This window comes from Apus apus, chromosome 15, assembly GCF_020740795.1.
Source record: "Apus apus isolate bApuApu2 chromosome 15, bApuApu2.pri.cur, whole genome shotgun sequence".
Taxonomy (NCBI): domain Eukaryota; kingdom Metazoa; phylum Chordata; class Aves; order Apodiformes; family Apodidae; genus Apus; species Apus apus.
This window is the reverse complement of record NC_067296.1, coordinates 12188985-12211089: the sequence shown is the minus strand read 5'-3', so window position 1 is coordinate 12211089 and position 22105 is coordinate 12188985. Positions and strand designations below refer to the sequence as shown.

The following is a 22105-nucleotide window of genomic DNA, read 5'->3' as shown; positions in this document are numbered from 1 at the left end:
CGGGATACGGCCCCCGTCGCCCCCTCCGCCTCCTCCTCCCCGCCCGCCGAACATGGTCCGTCCCTGCTCCGCGCTTCCTGGCGCAGGCGAGCGGCGTCTCCCCGCTCCGCCGGCAGCTGCGCCAAGTGCGTAGCGCGGCCGGCCCGGCTGCTGCGCCGGGTGCGTAACGCGCGCTCCCTGCGCCAGGAGCGTCCGCGGGGCTCCGCCCTGGCCCGGCGGGCGCTGCCTGCAGTGCGCGGAGCTGCCGCGGGGGGCGCCGCTGGGCGGCCATGAGTGTGCGGTTTTGAGGGCGGCGGCAGGTTCCGGCCCGCGGGACGCAACGGGCGGCGGCCATGAGCTACGACCGGGCCATCACCGTCTTCTCCCCGGACGGGCATCTCTTCCAGGTGGAGTACGCCCAGGAGGCGGTGAAGAAGGGCTCCACGGCGGTGAGTGAGCGCGGGGTGGTGCGGGCGGCCGCGGGGGGCGCCGGGCCGGCCGGCGGAGGGAAGGCCCGAGCGGGGCCTGCCGCTCGCCCTGCGCGGGCCCGCGGGGCGGGAGGGCCCGTCAGGGCTGCTGGAAGCGTCGCCGGCTTCCAGAGGGATGCCCCGAGGCCGCAGCAGCGGCGTTCGGGCTCGCTGCTGGGTTTGGAGCTGCCGGGAAAACAAAACAAAAAAACCCGCAGCGTGGAGGGCGAGCTCTGCAGAACCCGGGCTCGGTGTCCGGCCCTTGCTGGGGGGGTTGTTGTGCATGGAGCCACTGAACGCGAGGCCCGGGGTCCTGGCAGTCATTGCACCGGCCGGGGGATCCCCCGGGAGAATAAGAACCTTCTGCGGGTTCCCCGTGCCTGGGAGAGCTGGCAGCAATGGCACCTGCAGGGAACTGCCTGGCTCCCAACTTTTTCTCAGTGAAGGGGTTTTTTTTCACTTGGGTGGAGAAAAAAAACAAATCGGTTAGTAATTACCAACTAACAGAAACCCAGAAGAAAATGTACTGTCTTTGGGATGAGAGTAAATGTAACAAGACTTGGTGTCAAACAGGCTTCCCCCCCATAAATGAAGCACGCTGGAACAGCGCAGCTGACATGCGCTGTGATCTGCCCCTTTCTTGTCTCTTGTTGAGTCGTTGGTTGAGTTTAATGTTTTTGGAAGCACCTGCAACAAACTAGCAGCAGAGCCACCCCGCAAGAAAGAATTATTCCCATCACCCCATGAGTGGGAATACGTGTGAAAGGTCATTTTTTTTCTTTCCCTCCCTGGTGCTGGGAATGGGATATTCGAGGTACGAGTGGGAACACTAAGGCAGCAAGGAACTGGCAGGCTTCTTGTAGGGTTTACTTGGTATAATCTTCAGTGTTTGGGGCTCTGACTTGAGCAATACTGGTGGACCAGCTGCAGTCATAGTTTTGTTGCCAATCCTGTGGCTGCAGAAACGTGATTGCTGATGTTGGGAAAACACAGTTGGTAAGAGGAGTGGGAATGTATATCTTGGGAGCCACATGACTTTAAATGGGTGTAAGCTGATAATGAAACTGCACCCTGGAGTCTAGTGAAATTTTTGTTACATCAGTCCTTTCTCCAGGCAGTGGCAATAGGAATGAAAATGTTCATGTCAAGTTGAAATGCTGTTCACAAGGTGGGGTTTTTGATTTTGATGGGGTTTTTCCCTACTCAGTAGAGTCTGCAACTGCTAGGTTTTCTGAGCCTAGCTTAACTTTATTTCTCTTCTTCTTTTGATGCGTTGAAGGTTGGAGTAAGAGGGAAGGATATTGTTGTTCTGGGAGTGGAAAAGAAGTCTGTGGCAAAACTTCAGGATGAAAGGACTGTACGGAAGATCTGTGCTCTCGACGACAATGTCTGCATGGCTTTTGCAGGTGTGTGATCCCTTCAGGGGTTTCGGTGGTTATTGCAGCACCTTTGGGTATGTTTATGGATTCTGAGATCATAAAACACTTAGCATAACTGGCTGAGGGCTGTGGGGAAGGAATGTGTTTCCACAGTTGCTTATTCCTCCTAAAAAAAGACTACCCTCCTGTATGGATAAATGGAAAGAGAGAGAGAGAGATCTGAAGAGAGGAAATGCATGTTAAAGTTACTGAGGGCCTGTAGGTTAATGTGAGGGTGGTGACTGAGAACTGTTGTGTCATTGGCACAGGTACAGATACATATATTTTAAAATATATGTTCTTATATACATAAGTTTAACTTTGGATGTATTTACTTAATATATCTTCTGTATTTAAAATTTAGTATGTAAAATTGTATATATATTATATATAATGTGTTATTAATACATATTACAGGAGCTATAAGAGACATCTGCCAGTTACAGGGAATTTTTCCCACATGCATCAAGCCAAAAACGTTAAATTCTGCAGTCTTGCATAAACCAAAGTACACTCTCCATTCAAGTTCAGAAGACTCCTTCTGAATGAACAGCTCCAGATTGGAAGCATAAATATTTTAGTTCCACATTCTTCCTGTTCCAAATACCTTAATTTTTCGTTGCCAAAAGCTTAAACAGGCGACAGTTAAAAAAAATGTAAGTGGAGAAAGTGGGTTTCAGAGGGGTTCTGCTCCTTCAAGTAGTTGAGAATCTTTGTGTCAGTGTTAGTAATGCTTTAGGGGGAGGTCTGATTTAACCAGAAAAAATGTTTTTTAAGGTCAGTGTACAGGAGAGGTGGCTCAGCTGCTTCTGCTGCCTTGCTTCCTTAGGGCTGTGATACATGCAGGTGGGTTCATAAGTGTGAAGAAAAAATCTGTAATAGAAACAGGGCTGTCAATTGAAAGTGGCACCATTAGCTAAAAAGGAAAATAAGCAATACATTTCTTCTTAGGTTTTTTTTGTTTGTTTTTCAAAGAGTCATGCTCGTTTCTGTCAACTGACATCATACTGCTCTGCTCATCTCAACTAGGCAAGATTTTCTGTGCAGAGAAAGTTGGGTTCTAGTTTTGGGGACTGCGTGAGAAATAAATCCAACAGATGTGAGAACTGAGATTGCTTTGTTATTTGCTGTGGGATGGAATGCTGTCAGCTCATCCAGTCACCTGGTCCAAAGTTGCACATGTTCGGTATCTTAACTCACAAATGTCAAAGCTGTAAACTAAACCTTCATCTGATTTTTGGTAGATTAGCTTCTTTCTGTTGCCTTAAAAATGCTGTTCCTGCTCAGCAGACCTGGGAACGTGTGATCTGTCCTTTGCTCTGTGCATTGCTGTTGACCCTGTGAGCCTTTTGGGGCAAGACTGGTGGTTTGATTTGTGCCCAAGGCCTGACTGTGAGAACACCCTGTCGTTGCAGGGCTGACAGCTGATGCCAGAATAGTTATAAACAGAGCTCGTGTGGAGTGTCAGAGCCACAGGCTCACGGTGGAGGACCCTGTCACCGTGGAGTACATCACACGTTACATTGCCAGTCTGAAGCAGGTATGTTGGACCCACAGAGATGCTTAGAACTGTGCCCTGTTGAGCAGCACTGGAGCTTGAGCATCTGAAATGTCTGTCCTGGCCCTGTTCTACTCACCTGGTAAAAATCAGCATAAACAAAAAACACTGTGGGTGTTTATTGGAAATAGGGAGGTGCAAATAGAGAAGGAGGACTGATTACTAAAGATGAAATTAATTAGTACTTTTAAGGGCTGCGTGATCACACTTGTGATATCAGGAGCACTCTGCTCATCTACAGCTCTAACTTGCTCTGCTAACAATGGTGCTGTGTTATTGTCAAAACATTTTCCTGGCTCCTGTTCCTCTTTTCCTCCTACTAAACCATTGCAGGGATGGGTGAGAGGGGAGCAAATCAGTGCTTAATATATTTTACATATTATATTTGTGGCTTTAAAATTAATTACAGTATCTAAATATGCCCAACTGCATTCTGTGGTAAAAGTATTCATTTGCCAGTGTATTGAACTGATTTTTCAGCAACTAGTAGGGATCAGATTGTGCCAGCAGGAGGGCTGCAACACGGGTTTTGCTGTAGCCAGCTGATCACCAGAGAGGGTGCTGTGCTTCCTGATGGAATTGTTGCAGAACCTTGGTGAAAACTGACCTTGTGCCCAGGTGTCATCCTCCCCTTTGGGCTTCCTAAGTGTGCTTGCCCAATCAGTGTGCAGCCAGGCTTGCAGACATGGCTCTGCTTCTGCAGGTTCCTCCCCAGAGCTGTAACCACCCCAGGCATTGGGAGCAGGGGCTGAACAATAACCACTTCTTACCTGCCTTGCTGAGGGTCTCTCTAAGTCACAGAGTCCTAACTTCTACTGGTAGATTGCTAAGAGAGCCCACTAAAAATGTTTCTGGTGCCTGTTCTGGTTGTGACTTCTACAGTGTCTGCTTTCCACTCTAAACAAGTTTTTAGAACTGCTTCTCTAATGCGTGTCTCCTCTTTCTGATCAGAGATACACACAAAGCAACGGGCGCAGACCTTTTGGCATCTCTGCTCTTATTGTGGGTTTTGACTTTGATGGAACCCCCCGGCTGTACCAGACTGATCCCTCTGGTACATACCATGCTTGGAAGGTGAGTTGAGTCTGCCTCTTGTGGAGATGAGATGAAACATTTGGGAGTTCATGTCTTCTTTAAAGAGAGACTAGTATAGAAAGGAGATCTCCCTGGCCAGAAGGTGCTGCCTGACAGCTGCAAAAATCCTTAGTGATCACATTTACTGAGAATGGCAGCTTGCAGTTCTGTGTACTTGGGAAATCTTGTCCTGTTTCCCAAAAAAAGCAACTCCACCAAACCCACCTGTGCCTCACAACTGTCTTTGTTTGACATGGGAAGTAGCATGATCCGTGTCCTGAAAAATACATGGTGATCACAAAATGGTTTCAGATTATGTAATTGCACAACTCTTATTTCTTGCTTATTCTGTAAATTAAGCCTTTTTTAAACTTCTGTTCATTATCTCTCTTGCCCTCAATGTTCCCAGGCTAATGCCATTGGCAGAGGAGCCAAATCTGTGCGTGAATTCCTGGAGAAAAACTATACTGATGAAGCCATTGAAACAGATGATCTAACTATTAAACTTGTCATCAAGGCTCTTCTTGAGGTGAGTCTGTTTCACATCCCCTGTGTGACTTTTCACTGTCTCTGGATTAACTTTGTCAATGTGAGGACACAAAAATCTTTGTGCATGTCAAGGGAAGTGCTGTGAAAGGATCTTTATGGGCCAGAGGTGTGGGATTAAATTCAAGGCCTCAGGTGACAATTTCCATGGCTTGCACAGAAGAATTTCCTAGCAATTATCTGGGTAAACAGGCTTCAGTTCTGGGCATTAAAACAGATGCACCAAAGATGTGCTAAACCAACTGCAGAATATTTTACTTCGGTATTGAAGTTTAAGATACAGAAAATATTCCCAGTCAGATGGTGGAAATTAGGTGTTCTTCACCAGTCAGAGTGCAGTGATGCCAGAATGAAGACTTGTTTTTGAGAGTTGCACTGCTAGAGCCTAGAGCAAATGAGCAAAACACTCCCCATCTATTCCTGGTCTAAGAGACCTGAAGGGCTTAGTATTCATTAATGTACCTGTTCCTAACACCTGCACTCTGGTTCAGGTCGTGCAGTCTGGTGGGAAGAACATTGAGCTGGCGGTGATGAGGCGAGAGCAGCCACTGAAGGTAAGGGCTTTGTTTGGCTTTGGGGGTGTCTCCTTTGTAGCCTGTTCTCTGATACTGTCCTTGTTGATCTGCATTAACTTCAGCCCTTAATCTCGAATTCTGCCCTGGCAAATACTTCTGTGTATTATTAGTGCCCCAGGAATGTTGTTGTGTCTGCAAAAGGTACCACGTCTGGATAAATACCAGTTACTTTGTCTGTGTCAGAACTAAATCGCTTCAATAAAAGCCTCTAAGTCAATAAAAGCCTTTAAGTTATTAGCATCTTAAGGGTCACCTGTGTTTTCTGTTTTAGATCCTAAACCCTGAAGAAATTGAGAAGTATGTTGCTGAAATTGAAAAAGAAAAGGAAGAAAATGAAAAGAAAAAACAGAAGAAAACATCATGATGAATGAAACTTAACTGCTTAGCTGCTTTTTAAAATCAAGTGATGGGTTATTCTGTATAGACATGTAGGCATTCCACTTACTCATACTGTGCCCCTCTTGAGACCTACAATAAACCTACCAATTTTTTTTAAAGCTGTTATTTAAAAAAAAAATCTGTCTATTCCTTGGATTTTTAATTACCTGGGATTAGTTGGTTGGTTACAAAACAGCAGTAGTGACCAATTAAAGGACAAAGACTTGGCATTTTTTTCAGACACTTCAGTTTATTTAATGATTCTTTTTCACACTGTCTCAGTTGTTAGCCCACTGCCCCCTTTTTTAAGTAGCTGTCTCAAGAGTTGTGTTATGGCCTCCAGAACATAACACAAAATTATGCTTTTTCTTCCCTAACTGGCATCTTCACCTTTAAAGGGCTAGGGTCTGGACACAAGCCTTGCAACAGCTTGAAAAGCAGGGCCTGGTTTTCCCTCTGAAGGACAGCAGAGGGAGGGGGGTGATGTTTTGGGAGGTCAGCATGAGAACCAACATGTCATCACAGCAAGGGTGCATGACATGGTGCTTACATAGACCTTGCATGATTCATCTGGTTCAGAATAAAGTGTTGCTGTTGTGATTGCCCTCTGGGGATTTACAGAGCAGTTGCTTCCTAATGCTAAAAATAACTAGAAAGAATGTTACATACAACACAGTTACACTCTAGTTTCTCCTTTTGTTTTTACTGGGAATAGGGAGTTTTATTTCAGGTAGGTATTTGGGTTGTAGCATCTCCACTATCCAATTCTGGCCCATGAAAAGCTCTTCCCAGCCGATTCGAGGCTGACCAGGACAGGCCCCTGGTGACAAGAGCCTGTGCTCAAGGGCCTCTGCCCCTCCTGAGCTCACTCACAAGGCTCAGCACCTGCCTGCAAGAGGTGCCACTTCATTCTGAAGTGTTCTGTATTTGTACCCAACACTAGGGTGGAACTGGAACAGCCCTTGAAAGCAGCTCTTCAGTCTGCTGTTGACAACCAAGATGTGGTTTTACAGGCATAAAGCAAGACACAGCAAGGACTGTCCCAGTTCCTGGCAGGAGGGAGCTCAGCTACAGGAGCCTCTGCCCCCAAGGACACCCCTGAGGGTCCCAAGGCCACTCAGCCCTTGCCAGTCTGCTCCAGGCAACAGGTACAAACCTGCTGTCCCTCTGTGCTCCCTGGCTGCTCACACCACAACTGAGCTGTTTACAGCCAAAAGCTGCAAAGCAAAGTGTGGGCAGAGTATCCCACAGGGCTCAAGGCCAGAGGAGCTGCTGTGCTCCTGCTCAGGAAAGCACTGGACCACAGCAGCTGGAGAAAGTAAGTCCCTGGAACACTGTTGTTTCATTTACCAAGTCCTTGGATGGAACTGATGGGTTAAAAGAGCAGTGTTTGGTCTGCACAAGTCACCAGCATTGTTTCCTCACACTGGGAATCTTCCATCCCTGGTGAAGGAAGGGCTCACAGTTAACTAGCCTAGGGGCTGAGCCACAGCCACTGCTCCCATACACCAGAACAAACCCAGTCTAGTACTCAACTGGGAAGGCTGAGACACCTCCACAGCATGGTAACTTCAGCAGTGTCAGTAACAATGGTTGTGGCTCAAGTGTTAGATCTAAGGCTTTAGAGTAGAAACAAGGAGAAATACTGCCTTAAAAATAAAAAGGCATTATTACACAGAAATTAATTATTATTTCCCATTTTGCCACCGTTGCCTCAGATGAGTCAGTTGACTCTAGCAGTGCAGTCCCATCTTCACACTCACTGTCACACTGGCTGTTTTGCCAGCAGAGATTAAAAAAAAGTCTCATAGCAGCTTCCACAGAAGCACCTCCAACACCCCCCCTCTCATTCTGCTGGTAGGAGTCCAGAATCTGGAGGCATTTGTGGCTACTGAACCAGCAGCTCTGCCACCCAAAACAAGCTCTCTTTGAACCCCCCCAGCCCAGGGACTGGGGTCACAGAGATGTGACCTCAGGGCAGTTTGGCTAATAGTAACACCAGCTCCTTAAGTGGGACAGGACACAGAAACACAGGGCAACAGTAACAAGGGCATCACTGCCTGGGTAGGGTCTTCAAGCCCATTTCAAATAATACTTTCCAGGCCAGTTTTATCTTTGCTTAGACTGAAGCCCCGCTAGGACAGGCATCTGGGGAGCTGTATGGACTGATGCTACTGACCCACATATCAAACAAAGCAGGAGGGAAACATTAAACATGTACATGTTTATTATAATTACAATTTACATTACTCCAAAGAGCAGCCCCACTGCTATGTTCTAATTCTTAGCAATAAAGTCCTACAAAAATAAATCCAAGCTTTTACAGTAACCTAGGTCAATGCATAACTAAAAAATTCTAGCTATGTAAGGGGTTCAGTCATCAAGGTGCTTTTCCAACAAAATTCCCTACCAAACAAAAAAGGGACACATGCCTATAGCAATTTAACCCACTTAATTCATGCAAACAAATGGAACCCCCCCTCCCAGCCCCTCTCCCCACATACAGGATTTTAAAAACAAAAGAAAAAACAACTGAACTATTTACAGTACGGGGGGTATAGAGGAAACAAATTAAACATGCCCATCTGTTAAGCTTCATTATATGGACTCCCATCCCTAGTTTAATGAAAACATTCCATAGTGTTCCACCATAGTCTACTAGTGTACAGAGAACTGTTTGTGTTTGGTACTACCTGTGAGCAAGGTACAAACTAAGACATGAAGCCAGAGCTTCCATCTCCTTCCCAGACAGTCAATTACTGCCAAAAACACTTCACTCCGAGCACACGAGCAGAGACCCTTGCTGCTCCTGTCCCACCAAGGGCACAGCACACTGTGCCCCCACTGCCCTGACCCAGCAGGGAGCTCCAAGCCCCTGAGGAGCACCCAGCACCCTTCAGCTCGAGAGAGTCGTGGTTCTGTGTAAACCTGTCATACCTCCATACAAGTACCAGCCAACAAACAGTTGTACAGTCATTTACACTACTACATGATCAACAACCCAGTATTCCCAAGTGACAATATACATAACTCCTCAGCACCAGGAATCCATTCTTCCAGATACCAAGTGCAACTTCACACCTGCTGCCAAGAACTGTGAGACCAGCAGCACCAAAGAATCCATTTGGTTACTCAGAACAAATTATAGCTGGTTTATTTCAAGTGAGCTTTGGTTCCATGTTAAAATAGCGTGACTCATCTTCTTCAGGGCTCAGAAAAGGAGTTTGACTTCAAGCTTAGACTATAGCAGCCTTTGAGAAACCCAGAAAGAAGAACCATGTAAGTTAGTCTGCACTTAAAAAAACAACACAAACAAAAAAGACACCCTGAAGAAGGTACCCCTGAACACATTCCCTCTTCCAAAGAATATTTCAGCTGACAGCTGCTGGTCCAAAATAAGTCCAGAATATAAGCAGTAGTACATGAAGTTCTGTTGCTTGAGCTGAGACAGTAAACAATATGAACCATTTTCCCACATTAGTGCAGCAGTTGGTTGTTTTCTTTCTATATACACTTTCATCCTCTCAGGAGAGATGTTAGAACCTATTCAGAAAAAGAGGGAGAATTAGACCTGATATGATGGAGATCTTCTCCCATGGAAAAGAAAAGCAGCAAAGTTCACACCCATCTATCAACCGAAATGCTCAGAGCCTCAGCCCCAAACAAGCAGCACTTGCTTTCTGAGACAGCCCAAGAAATCAGCAGAACCACCAACATGCTGAAGACCATGTTAAAACCACTTCTATTTCCTTCTACCACAAATACAGTACAGAACAATTCTTGACATATCCACAAGATCTCAGAGCAAAAGAGGTTGCAGTGACAGTTCAGGCAAGGAATGAGACAACCCCGGCTCAGAGACATATTTACTCTTGCTAAAACACTTGCCTTTGAAGTTACACTCTGCCAGTACCAGCTCTGTGAGTGGTTTGGTTTCTCCTTGCTGCTCCACTGCCCCTTCCACCACGAAACCCACCACGAAAGCTGCGGCCACGCAGGAACCGTCCAGACACTCCAAAGGTCTCTGTATTGAGCTTCCTCTCCTCAGCCCACGTGGTGCGCCTGGAACTGAACAGGGCAGCATTCACATGTCAGACCAACATGAAAGACACCAAATCCTTCAGCTAAGAAGCTCCAAGCACCTGATTGTGTAGAACTGAACTGCAGCAAGAACCAGCTGCAGGGCACACACGCTCCCTAACTCAGTGCCTCTGCTGAGCATGGATTTCAAAGTGACAGTGTTGACTCCTGCAAGCTGCTTTCAGACTGGCACACTAGAGCAGGGCCTAGAGGAGAACATGGTCTTACTATCATATCAAACCCTGCCTTGTTTTCAAGAAAACTACAAACTCTTGACTTCAGTGAAGCCTCTCCAGAAGCCTGGGAAGCCCTGTCACAACCAGGGATCAGCAGACTGCCCAGCCCCAAGCACTGTGCAGCAAACTTTGCTGAGGGGGAGCAGAAACATTACCAAGGGAATCAGACACACTGACACTGAAGGGATGTCCGACTTAACCAGGGAGTTGATAACAGTGAGAGATGAAGCTTTCAATATTCCCAACATTCAATTGAACACTTCCACAGACAGACCTGGCCTCCTCCAGGCTTAGCTTCCTCCTGTCTGCCAGTTGTACCATCCTCAGCACAGCATGACCCTGATGCCTCCTCCCACAGCCAAGATAAGAAATTTGTTTAAAATCAATGGGTTCAAAGTCAGTACTGGGAAACAGAACTGGAAATTCCTTTATTTTAGTTTAGGTAAGGGTATCAGTTGAAACCCTTGCTTTTTGTTTCATCCCACTGCATGAAGCTTGGCTAATAACACTTCTGAGCTATCTAATGCATGGCAATACTCCCTTCCACAGAGTGTTTTGCTGACATTTTTGCATTCTAAGATTTTTAAAGAATTAAACCATGTGACATATATTATGTCTAGTATTCAATGCCTAAAATCGTATTTTTTAAATAATCAAGCTTTAAGAAACTACTCACCTAGATTTCAGTTCTGAAGAAATGTTGTCAAAGAAAGACTTGGATTTATCATAATAGCAGTTGGGTCCCAGAAGATCCTCCTCTGCATTCCCATCATTGTTTTGAGATGCCACTCCAGGGTCCCCTTTTTCTTCCCCTGTCTCTGCTTTGTCATCTGAAGATAATAAAATGTATTACACTTCCTTGATGCATACTGAAGAGCCATCTGTTCTCTTGCTCCCTCAAACAAAATTTGAGATGCTGCCACATGTAATCATGCACTTTCTCAGAACAGGATTGTCTATGCAGTGTTTACTACTATCTCAGCAATTCACATTTAATGAAGTCACAAACCTTTAAAGTTTAGTTTCTTCTTGAATTCTTTATCAAGTTCCTCTCTGTTGAATTGTGCATTTGCACTTTCAAAGTCAAAGTCACCTTCAAACTTTATTGTATTTTCCTTCACAGTAGTTGGTCTGTTTTGTCCTCTAGAACGGTTTCTGGTTCTCCTGTTTCCTGAAAGCAGCAGAGTTTAAACACTTGGTAACATACAGGGAAGTTAAATGACTTGCTCAAGACCAGAGGAAACCAGGGTGAGAACTAGGGAGTTTCTGGCTTCCAGTTCTGTGGTTAGGTCACACCTCTCTGAAAGTAACTTCTGAACTTGACTGTAGACCTATCACAGCAGTACTTAAACTTTCTGAAGAGTTGCTGCCAACTCATAGCATCGGTTTTTATAGTGTACCTTCAGGTTTCCAGGAAAGACACCAGAACTCTGTCCCTGGAATGTTCTGAGCTTCTGTGACTCGAGAACCTATTTTGTTAGAGAAGCATCTCTGGATTTTCAAGGATTTATCATGCTTTACTTTGCTCTCAATCTTCAGTTCAACAGTCCTTCACTGAAATCAACAATATTTGCCTTGATAAGCTAAAGTGACTGTTTAGTGTCAGGTTAACCTACCTGATCTTCTCCTTTGAGGTCTTCTGTTTTCATCATTCACCTGACCTTGGGTTGGCACAGGTGCTGCCTGAACTGTATCTACTGAACAAGAAGGATAAACTTAACAATGGAGCACAAGGACAAAATTGAAGCAGTTTAGTCTTGCTATGCACCTTTGGAAGATGCTTCAAAGCAGCACTTTAAAAATGAAGTGGTGCATACGTACCACTTGTCTTACTGTTGACCTGTGGAACCTGCCGTCCGTTGCGCTGAACCCCTGGAGTTACCTTCACTGGAGGTGGCTTTTGGGAATTCATGTTGTCAACTGGGCCAGTCTGAACAGCCTGCTCTACCATGGGGCTTTTGCGGACTGGGTGAACAGAAGGAAAGCCAGCACCTGGAAAAAATTCCAATGACCAAGTACCTCTCAGAAAAAGTGCCAACACTATTCAAACCCTACCCACTTCTATGGAGAAATCATTTTGTCAAGAACTACTCAAAGCCTTGAGTGTGTCTCATTACATGCTACATTTAAAGGGTATAGACACTTGGTAAGGCACTACTGCCATACAAGTCTTGGCTCTCAAATCCAGAGCCTTAAAATCAGGGAATCTACCCATTGATTTCTTAAATGAAGTTAGACACACATTACATAAGCAAGCCAGGTCAGTCTTAGACCATTTATACCAAAAATCTAATTTTTAAGTGTTATCCCTGGTTCTGCAGGATTTTAATTTACACAATACTTTAAATCTGAAGTGAAAATCCATCATTTTGAAACTGCTCAAGAAAGCTTCCCCACTTGGTCAAAAACATTTTGAAGCAAAAGCTTAACCACCTCAACTACATCCCATTTTGTAAGCAGCTTTTAGAAGTCCTTCTACTTCATTGCTTATTGTTAGCTTTCAGACAAAGAAAACCTGAAACCAGACCAGGATCTCAAAGTTACCCTTTTAAATTCCTTCTTGGTCAAGGCCAAAGTGTTACCAAGACTTCTGTTGCTCTTCCATCCAGGCTTATTTATTCACACTACAAAACATGTAAATACTTTTCATGGTTTGGTATACCTTACACCAATGATATTAAAAAGTGACAGTCTTCAGTACTCAGAAGAAACACTGCATTCTAGATTTAATTAGAAGTTTTGGAGTACTACAGGTTTATGTGGTTATGCATAAGAACTGCTTGGAAGCAAACTTTAACTGAATATACTTTAAGAGCAAGAAAAGCAAAAAGCCGAAGAGGACACACAAACCAAGCCACTGACACTGCTGGGTCACCCAAGTCCACATGAAATATACCCAGTAGGTAACATCATGCAGGTTCCCAGTTAATGTACACCTGGAAAACTTGCAAGGAAGACAGACACATCCTAGGGATTATTCAGTAGGACAAAGCTGCTGTGCAAGTTTAACATGAGAAAGTTTCAAAGCTTAGCCAGAATATTGAGAAAGTATGTACAGACAGATGGCCAAAACCAGAGAGTAAGTAAAAGTTTCATGCCAACACAAGCATACATGCTGAAGTTAAAAACAGAGGAAACTAATTACCATGTTTAAATGCAGGCTGCACCTGGTCTCTCTGCTCTGAGGATGGTCAATCTAGTATCTCTACTCAACCTCCTTTAAAAGTTTTTACACACAGAAGCAAGCACCCAGAACTACATTACCACAACTCAGATTCTTTCCGTTAGTCATGCTTTACTAACCAGGAGTCTGGACAAGGTACTATGCCCCATCATGCAGAAACCTACCCTGATGGTTCCTCAATTACAGAAATACTCCCCACTTCTCTATTAACCTATAACTCCAATACCAAGGCCACCCACAATTTAAGCAGTGTGCTTGTCTTTCCAGAAAAGACTTAATTCCTTGCCCAGTCTCTAAGGTGACACAAGTTCCTGGGATAGGACGCAGCACATCAACATCCCTAAACCTGGGCCCTCTCCTGATACTTACACAAGAGGATCCACTGTCCTGTACCTTTTCTGTCTCTCTAATTGATACTTCTAGGACAGAAGGAACACTTCATGTAATAAAAGGCAAAAATAGCTGAGAACAAACTAGTTCTACTAGCATTGCCCACACAAGTATTATCATTCGAGGAGGGGTTAACAAGAACAGAGTGTTTGCAAGTGCCATGCAGTCCTTCCAAATATTTGGAGTCCTCAAACTGCTGTTACCCTTGGAAGAGAGCTGATGGGGCTCTGAAGACATGTCAGGCTCTGAAACAGGTTGTGGAGACGGAGAAGAACTAGGGCTGGAAGCAGCTGCTGATGCTGGAGGGCTTACCAGTTTCTCTAAAGAGATAGAGGGAAGAAGAGAAAGCAAAGATACATGGATAAGATACAAGGTAGTGAAACATCTGAAGGACTTGGAAAGAGATACAAGAGTCTCTAGAACAGCATTAGAGCAGATTATTTACAGTCCTCTTCAGGAACACAAGTTCTTTTTACATGTGATGTATATGTAAGGTATGTTAGGTGAGAAATTAATTGGCCTTAACTGTTATGTATTCACATTACTTTTAGAAAGAAACTGTAGCTATTTAGTTTGTTTCTTTCAGGTAGGGATGTGTGCGTGTTTGTAAGTGAAACAAGCCTCCTTGCAATAAGACCTTTGCACAAAGTTTTTAACTACTCAATCACTGCTTGTTGCAGCCTGACACTTGCCAAGGAATTAAGCTTTAGTTACAGTTATTTGGTTTCACAGTGGCTGCATACAAGGACTGTACCTTTATTCTAGCAAGTAAAGTTTTTACTTACCTAAACCTAAGGAAGCTGCATACTGCTGGCTAAGTAAAGAGCTGGCAGCAAGCTGGCTGTAAGGTGGCATACCTCTAAATGGGCTGTAAGGCACATGTGGCTGAAAGGATGATGTAGAGGCAGAGCCCAGTGAAGACTGTAACAAGACAAAGTGCATTTCCATTTACAGTGTCCAGAAGTCAGTTTGTTTGGCAGTGATTCTCTACTTCACGTACAGCATTACTAAAGCTTCAGTAAATACTAAGAAGGGTTAGTTTACCTCTGATTTTCCTGCATTCTTAGGTAGGTAATCTAGCTCTGGCTTTTGTCAAATGAAGACTTTAATGCTGCTATTTTAAACATTACAACAAAATTCAGGATGCTTCAATCTGAAGATTCCTGGAGACATTTACTGGCCTCCGTTTTTGTAAGTTTATAACAAAATCAAGTCCTTCATCACCAACACTTTCTACCAGCACTTCAGGCTAACTTACTTGAACAATGGCAGGATCTTGTGGCAAAGTATGCTGAGCTTTTGGAGGTTCACAGACAGTGATGTCTTTGATGTCACTTCCTCGAAAAATAATGTATTCATAGATTTCTTCTCTGGGAGGAGCAGGCCTGTCTGTGGGCCGGTCTTCAGTCCCGAAGGATCGCACTTGAGGATTAGAAAGATGACCATTAGTCCAGGATTACCAGTGCAGCATCGTGTAAATTAAGATTTATGGCACTGAAGAATTCCCTTGTAATACTTGCCAAAAGTAACAACAAAAAAAGAGGTTGCCTCCAGAACCCTGGATCTCCTTATCACACAAATCTGTTCCCTCAAATGCCAACTCTTTCAGCAGCCTGTATAAACAGTTTTGTTTACACCAAGCTGTGAAGGTAAAGACCATCGACCAGCTGGAGTGAAGAATTCTACTCCAAATCCAAGGACTCCCCCACAGTGCTACAATGCCATTTCCCCTTCCCTCCCCAGCCCATGTAAGAGTCCAGCTTGAGACAAATGACAGGAGAGGCCCCTGAAGCAGCAAGGGAAGTCTTAGAAGGCTTTAGAGCTCAAATCTGCACCTTTCTTTTTATATATTTAGCATACAGATGAAGTTTCCTCAACGACAAGAGTCCTCCTATTAAATTATCTCTACTCCATGCCACTGGTTGTATGATTAATACCCACTGACTACAAAGCAAGTTTTTGGTGATAAATCAAAAACTTCAGTGACTGCTGAGACTTCACTGAGTCCCAGCTATCAGAACACTTGAGCAGGTTCCAACCAGTGATGTTACACATTAAAGCAGAAAAAAAATGCTGCAACTGCTGTGTGACAGCTACCAGGTAGAAGTATAAATGAATCTGAGCCATTGAAGAGGAAGAGGTCAGAGTCAGATTTACTGGATTGTTGGTGCAGGAAAATAGGTAGCTTAGTTACATCAGACACTGACATACAAAAGCTTGACATTTCAGCCACAAGTTACAGAAGCTCATCAGGTTTACTAGTCTAGTTATCTTCTGTCTTTGTGAGGCTTTGTCAGTTTAGACAAGCACCAGCACATACTGGTTTCATGTATGCTTTCTGCCAGTATAAGAATTTTGTACTGGATTTGTCTGAGTTGCTTCTAACAGGTTATCATAGACATACTCAACCTTTCTGCCAGGAGACACCACAATTCCTGCAGTACCTTTACAAGTTACATACTTAACAGACCTTTCACAAGAACCTGCCATGTCTCAATCTATGGTGATGTGCTAGCCAGCTGCACACTTCCACTGCACAGCTGGAAAGATCTAAGCACAGACAACCCTGTCCATGGATGATAGAGGGGCAAGGGGAGGACACCACAGCAACCCCAGAAAAAAGCAGAAACCCCTCCCCCCCCCAAAAAAAAAAAAAAGACACAAAACACAACAGTCAGTGCTGCAAGCAGGCTGCACCTCTGCTCAACAGGACTGTAAAGCTCACATGGAGCAGCAAGCTCTGGGTGCAGGTCAACGCCAAACTTCGTCCCCACGATGCTGAGGCTGTTTAGCACCTCAGCTTACACCTGACTCGAAGGACTCTGAACTGCTGCAAGGACAAGCTGTCCATCACTTCCTTTGAATGACCATCTTCCATTAGTGCCTAGGGTACATAACCTCTTCAAGTTATTTTAGATCTCCAGCTGCTGCTTGATCATATTACAGCTGTAACCTACTCAACTAGAAACAGATGATAAACTGAAGGCACCACTTGTGGCCTTTTAGACATTAACTGTATCACTGATATCCCTGCTCAAGATTAGGTTATTACAGCACACAGCTAGACATACTAAAGCTATCCAGGGACTACAGTGGAATCCCATGGCTAACCTGGGAAGCAGCACGTCTTCTCTGAGCACTGGGGTAAGCCTGTCAGCTTCCACATGGAGAAACACAACCTGCAAAGCCTGAAGCTCTTCAGGCAGCCTCTCAGTTGGAAGATCTCAAGGTTCCTAAAAGTGGAAACCTATGTCCTTGTTGCAGACCAAAGAGCAGTGAGGGCATTTGAGAGGGCCCTAGGAGTTGCATGCCTGACCCAGCAGCTGAAGTGCTTAACAGTTTCTGGCACAAAGCACAGCTGTTAAGTTTCTGTGGATGTCCAAAGGGCTGTTACACATGAAGAGTTACAGCAACTATTGTTTACAGATAAGCAGGAAATCAATCCCAACCCATGCTTAGCCAGGGTTTTACCATACAGTTTGCACCTATATGTGGGGTTCTTTTGGGCTAGATCTCTGCAGGGTCAGGAAGCATAACAAGAGTGACTGGATGTCAGGAAAGCAGAGCTTATGTAGGTACTTCTTGCTCAAAAACTTGTTTCTTCAGACTTCTGCAGAAGAGGGAGTAAGTTTCTGGTGTTTGTTGCCAACAGGAAACTATTGGGCTTAAACTTTCTTGGTTTACAACTGAAGTTTAGCATATGATGTTTTTTCAGTGATTAAGCACATGGAATCTCTTTATCCAGTGTTTAAGATACTGGGTATGTGTTGAAACTTAACAGGGACCAAATCCAAATCAACTGAAGTTAGCCCTGCTTCAAGTAAGAGGCTGAAGCAGATTCCTTCCCAAGGTCTCTTTCACCCTACATTTTTCTTTATATCACTCAGATTATAGAAGAGAATAGCACCTGCATTACATCCTGAAGTTGTCTTAGCCTTAAACAATGGCATCTTGGACTTAATAATACTGTATTAATTAGCTTGACAACTTCAACTGCATGTCAGTAACTCATGGTTCTTCTAACCCTTCAGAGATCCAGTGTGTTAATCTGCTGTTACCCGTAAGAACAGGGTTGACGTTGCTGTCACCAACTTCAACATTATTGCTATGTTCCTAATTCTGACACTAATTTTGACATAAAGGCTCTAAATTTAAAAAACCCTCTGAGCTAAGACAAAAAGCAGGGTTTGTACTGTAAAGTTTATAGAGCAACACTCTAAGTGGGGAAAAAGAACCCCTGCATTCTCTATGTATAGTAACAACTACTTCTTAGGCATTCCAGTTGATCAAAACTGAAGACTAAGAGACCAATAAATACATGAACTGCCAAGAATCTTCCACAGAGCATGTACTTTCTCACTCCATAAAGCACTTTAATCACTTATGCCTTTGAAACACACCACTTAAGCTCTGAAGTAGCAAGTGCCATGTGGAAGCCAGAACTACATGAGAAGCCATTTCTTCTTACAGCTGGGTAAAGGTGAAGACCTGCCTGCACATACAGTAAAGGAACTGCATCCTTCTTGCAACCTCCCTTGAGTGAATCACTAACATAAATAGTTCCATTTGTACATTTCAATAAACAGCAACAGCCCTAGAAAAAAGTGAATTTGTGAAAACTCACATTTTTTACTTCAGAATACACACTAGTAGGTGTCAAATACTTGTGTCTAGCATCACATAAACATCATTATACTGAATAAATACTGTGGTGGAGGCAGCGTTGGGGATATTTGATAATCAGGCAAGTCAGTGTTTCCTGCCAGCAGATAATCTTTCAAAACAAAAGATGTTTGGTTTGTGGACAATCCAGATGGGTTGCTAAAGGCAATGAAGAAGGTGTGAACTTCCCAGAATAAGGAAGGACAAAACTCAGGGAAAGAAAAAGCTGATGCACATTAGCTGGAGTAGCCAAGCTGGACATTAGCAACAGCACAGAAACAGTATCTTGTTTGATAGGCTAAACAATACTGGCTAGGTTTTTCTGAGAGTAAATACAGGAGTTTCCAGCACATGTGATGAATTGATCCAAATGGCACCATCTCAACAGAAGATAAAGATCACCATTTCTAGGTGGAATCAAGATGCAAAGCCCTGATGAGCAGCCTGCAAGGCAGGAAGAGCCAGACCCAGCAGATACCCCACAGCACCCTGTACATGAGCTCTCACCCTCTTCACCTGAGCAGAGTCCAGTTATCGATCAAGAAAGGAACAAAGACACACCAACAGCAACGCTATTTCCCCCAGCGCTGGCCTAGGCCCCTGCTCAAGCCGAGATACTCCCAGGTATCCACATACAGACAGGAGAGGGGAACCAAACCCTGAACTGCGGTGCAGACCATCACCTTTCTGGCTCTGACAATACGAAGAGGGGCCGGCGCCGCTGGCAGCAATTCTTCCTCAGGGGACCGGCAGCTTCCCGTGAATCCAGCCCAGGGGCTCCTCAGCATCCCGGGCTCTGCCCGCCTCACCAGCTCCCACAGCCCCTCGGGGAGGCACGGCCAGCCCCCGCCACGGCCCGCGTGGCGGATCCCTCTCCCAGATGCTGACTCACGGAAAGGCAGCGGCGCCGAAGGCACGGGGCTCACGCCCCGCCGCCCCCAGCCCCCCGCACCGCGGGCCCCGCCGCAGCCCCCTCGGGGTGGGCGGGCTCCAGGCGCCGCTCGTCCAGGCCAGGCTCATTGTTCAAGGGCCGGAGGCAGCGGGCGAGGCGTGCGGGGCCCCCGCGTCCCCTCAGCGAGCGCCGGAGCCAGCCCAGGCCCGACCCGCGCCCTCCGGCCGCGCCGCCTCACCCTTGGCCAGCGCCACGGTGGAGTTCTCGGTGTCGATGGTGTACAGGATGCCCTCATAGCGGATCTGCGCCTTGGAGATCAGGCTGATCTTGCTACCGATGTAGGGGGTCCCGGAACTCATGGCGCCGGGCCGGGGGGAGGAGGAGGCCGCGCGGGTCACCGCGGAGCCGCCGCGCGGAGCCTCCGCGCCCGCCCACGCGCACTGCGGAGCCAGGAGCCCCGCCGCGCCCGCCTTATATAGGGCGGAGGGAGACGGGCTGCGAGGGGGCAGGGCGGGGGCGTGCTGCGGCCCTGCCGCGCATGCGCCGCTGCCGCCCGCGATTGACCAGCCGGGGAGACGGGGTCAGGCGGGAGGGGGGGGGGGGGGAGGGGGGGAAGCCCGGGGCCCGGCTCACGTGACCAGCCCAGGCAGGGGTGCCACGTGCGCTGCGGGCGGGGCGGGGCTCGCGCCCTCCTGGCGCTCCGCGGCGCTGGCCCCGCCCCCTGGCGCGCGAGCGGGGCGGGCGGGGCCGCCCGGGGGGGTTTCCCGCGCTGCGCCCGGGGCGGGCGGGGCGGTCGTTCCGCCGCCGCAGCCGGTGCCGGTACCGGTACCCGGGGCGAGCGGGGCCGCCTCCCGCCCGGGCTCCTGCCCCTGCCGTGCCGTGGCGGCTGAACAGCCTGGGCGGGAGCTGGGAGACCCCCGGCGCGCGCAGGGGCCCGTCCCGGGGAGCGCTCCCCTGCCTTTGTTCGGTGCAGCCGCTCGGGCCGTGGCGGCAACGCTCAGCCTGGCCGGGGGAGCGCAGTGCTGGGAGGATTAACCTTTCAGTGCAGCGTCCCCGGGGGGCTGCCCGGCTCCCCGGCCACCTGCGGGCCCCTGGGGGGCAGCCCGTGGCATCTGGCAGCCGCGGGGCTGAAGTCACCGGCGAGCCGGCCCGAGGGGGCTGGGGCGGCGGGTCAGGGGGCACCGATAGCGCTGGGGAGGCTCAAAACCAGAGCAGCGGGAGCCTTTGTCTGAGGGTGAAGAGCTTTGCTGGGGCTGCATGTGCCCGGGCCTCGGTGATGTGTCCCCCACGGGTGGCGGGGCAGCCGCACAGCACCGTGCCCAGGTTGATCCTCACGGCGTGACAAGCTGCTTCCTCGCCCCGGGGCTCCGCGAGCTGCTCTCCAGATGCCCCGCGCTGCCTGCCCTGCTGGGTGTTGTGCTGCTGCGCTTCATGCTGTTGATGCAGCCTGGCCAGCAGATCTTCCTGTCTTGAACAGGGAAAACACTTCCTGCCTTGCTCTCTCACGAACACGCGTGCAGCCTTGTCAAATTGTCATTGTTCTAGCATGGACTGAGTTCTAAAAAAAAAAAAAAAACAAGAAAAAAAAATTATTTAATATCAATTTGACAAACAGTATCGTTGAATAAGAAAGCCCTTAAAGCCTTAAATGTTTTTAGATTTTTAGCTCAGGCTTAAGTACAACTTCTGTAGAGCAAAAGATTCCTTTTTTCACTGCAGTAAACAGTGCCCTTTAGTGGGCAAATCACCAGTTAGAAACTTCCCTCATTAAAAACTCATCTAGCTCCCCTGTACGAACGCTGCCTCGTTTAAGAACACGGAAAAAAAGTTCAAATGGAGAAAAAAAATAGAGCAAGAAATAATAAAATGCATAGTTTGGGGACAGCTGTGAATAATTATTTTTAATAGGAAAAATGATGTCAGTGTAGGCAATGTAACTGAAGATAGATAAGCAGTACTACTCCCAGGTTTGGTTTACATTCTTCAGCTCTACAACGTGTTTAACTTGATGTTCCTTATTTCCACTCCTAAAATACATTTTTAGACATGGTAAATGGGCCTCTGGGTTTTTCAGTTCAACTCATTTTTTTCCTCATGCACTCCAGAATGTCACTGAGTCATAAGCACCTCTAGTTCCAGTATTTTGTTCAGTTGTATTTAGCTGCAGGTATTCAGCTAAAGGTATTATGATTGTTTTATCCTTTCACTTTGTTTCAAATCCCAGGAAAGAGAAAGAGACAATCACACATCCCACTCCAGCCATGCAGGTCCCGCAAGCAATTAAAGCAATGTGGAAAAAGAATACACCAACGCAGAATGAACTCTACACTGGTAAGGAGAGGTATGCAAGCAACAGAATTTTAGTTACACTTGTCATGGCCATAAATCGACCTGCCTCTGGAGGACACTTTTATTGTAATGAATTTCTTCAGTATCTTTTGTTTGACAACAGTCAGAGATAACAAGTGATTAGCAAGAAGAAATATGACACCTGACATTTTAAATGCCCTGTTAGTGTTATTTATTCTGCTAAAAAATACAGATCTTCATCCATTAAGTGTTGAAAGGGGGAATGAGAAAGCCTCTTGCACTGTGTAAATTCATGACAAGTGTGTGATCCTGGCATCCCTCATATGAAGAGGGAATATTTGGCTTCATATGAAGAA

General features: G+C 46.4%; 2 protein-coding genes across 4 annotated transcripts; one reads left to right on the top strand and one right to left on the bottom strand.

The window, feature by feature from the left end:
• Nucleotides 1-218: 218 nt before the first annotated feature.
• Nucleotides 219-6114, top strand: PSMA7 (proteasome 20S subunit alpha 7). The gene is made up of 7 exons (XM_051633299.1): nt 219-428; nt 1726-1852; nt 3280-3404; nt 4374-4496; nt 4906-5025; nt 5534-5596; nt 5889-6114. Exons 1-7 carry the CDS (start codon nt 333-335, stop codon nt 5979-5981), a joined length of 747 nt encoding a protein of 248 aa, XP_051489259.1. The 5' UTR covers nt 219-332; the 3' UTR covers nt 5982-6114.
• A 2085-nt stretch (nt 6115-8199) lies between these two features.
• Nucleotides 8200-19893, bottom strand: LSM14B (LSM family member 14B). Of its 3 annotated transcripts, none has more exons than XM_051633296.1 (10): nt 19678-19893; nt 15144-15307; nt 14671-14806; nt 14089-14205; nt 12133-12303; nt 11928-12005; nt 11321-11482; nt 10988-11141; nt 9884-10063; nt 8200-9538 (listed from the first exon to the last, which is right to left on the bottom strand). In XM_051633296.1, exons 1-9 carry the CDS (start codon nt 19796-19798, stop codon nt 9892-9894), a joined length of 1275 nt encoding a protein of 424 aa, XP_051489256.1. In that variant the 5' UTR covers nt 19799-19893; the 3' UTR covers nt 8200-9538; nt 9884-9891. The 3 variants fall into 3 exon arrangements, with proteins under 3 accessions (XP_051489256.1, XP_051489255.1, XP_051489257.1); XM_051633295.1 differs by having other exon boundaries at nt 11928-12008; nt 19678-19892; XM_051633297.1 differs by lacking the exon at nt 14089-14205 and having other exon boundaries at nt 11928-12008.
• Between the last annotated feature and the right edge of the window lie 2212 nt (nt 19894-22105).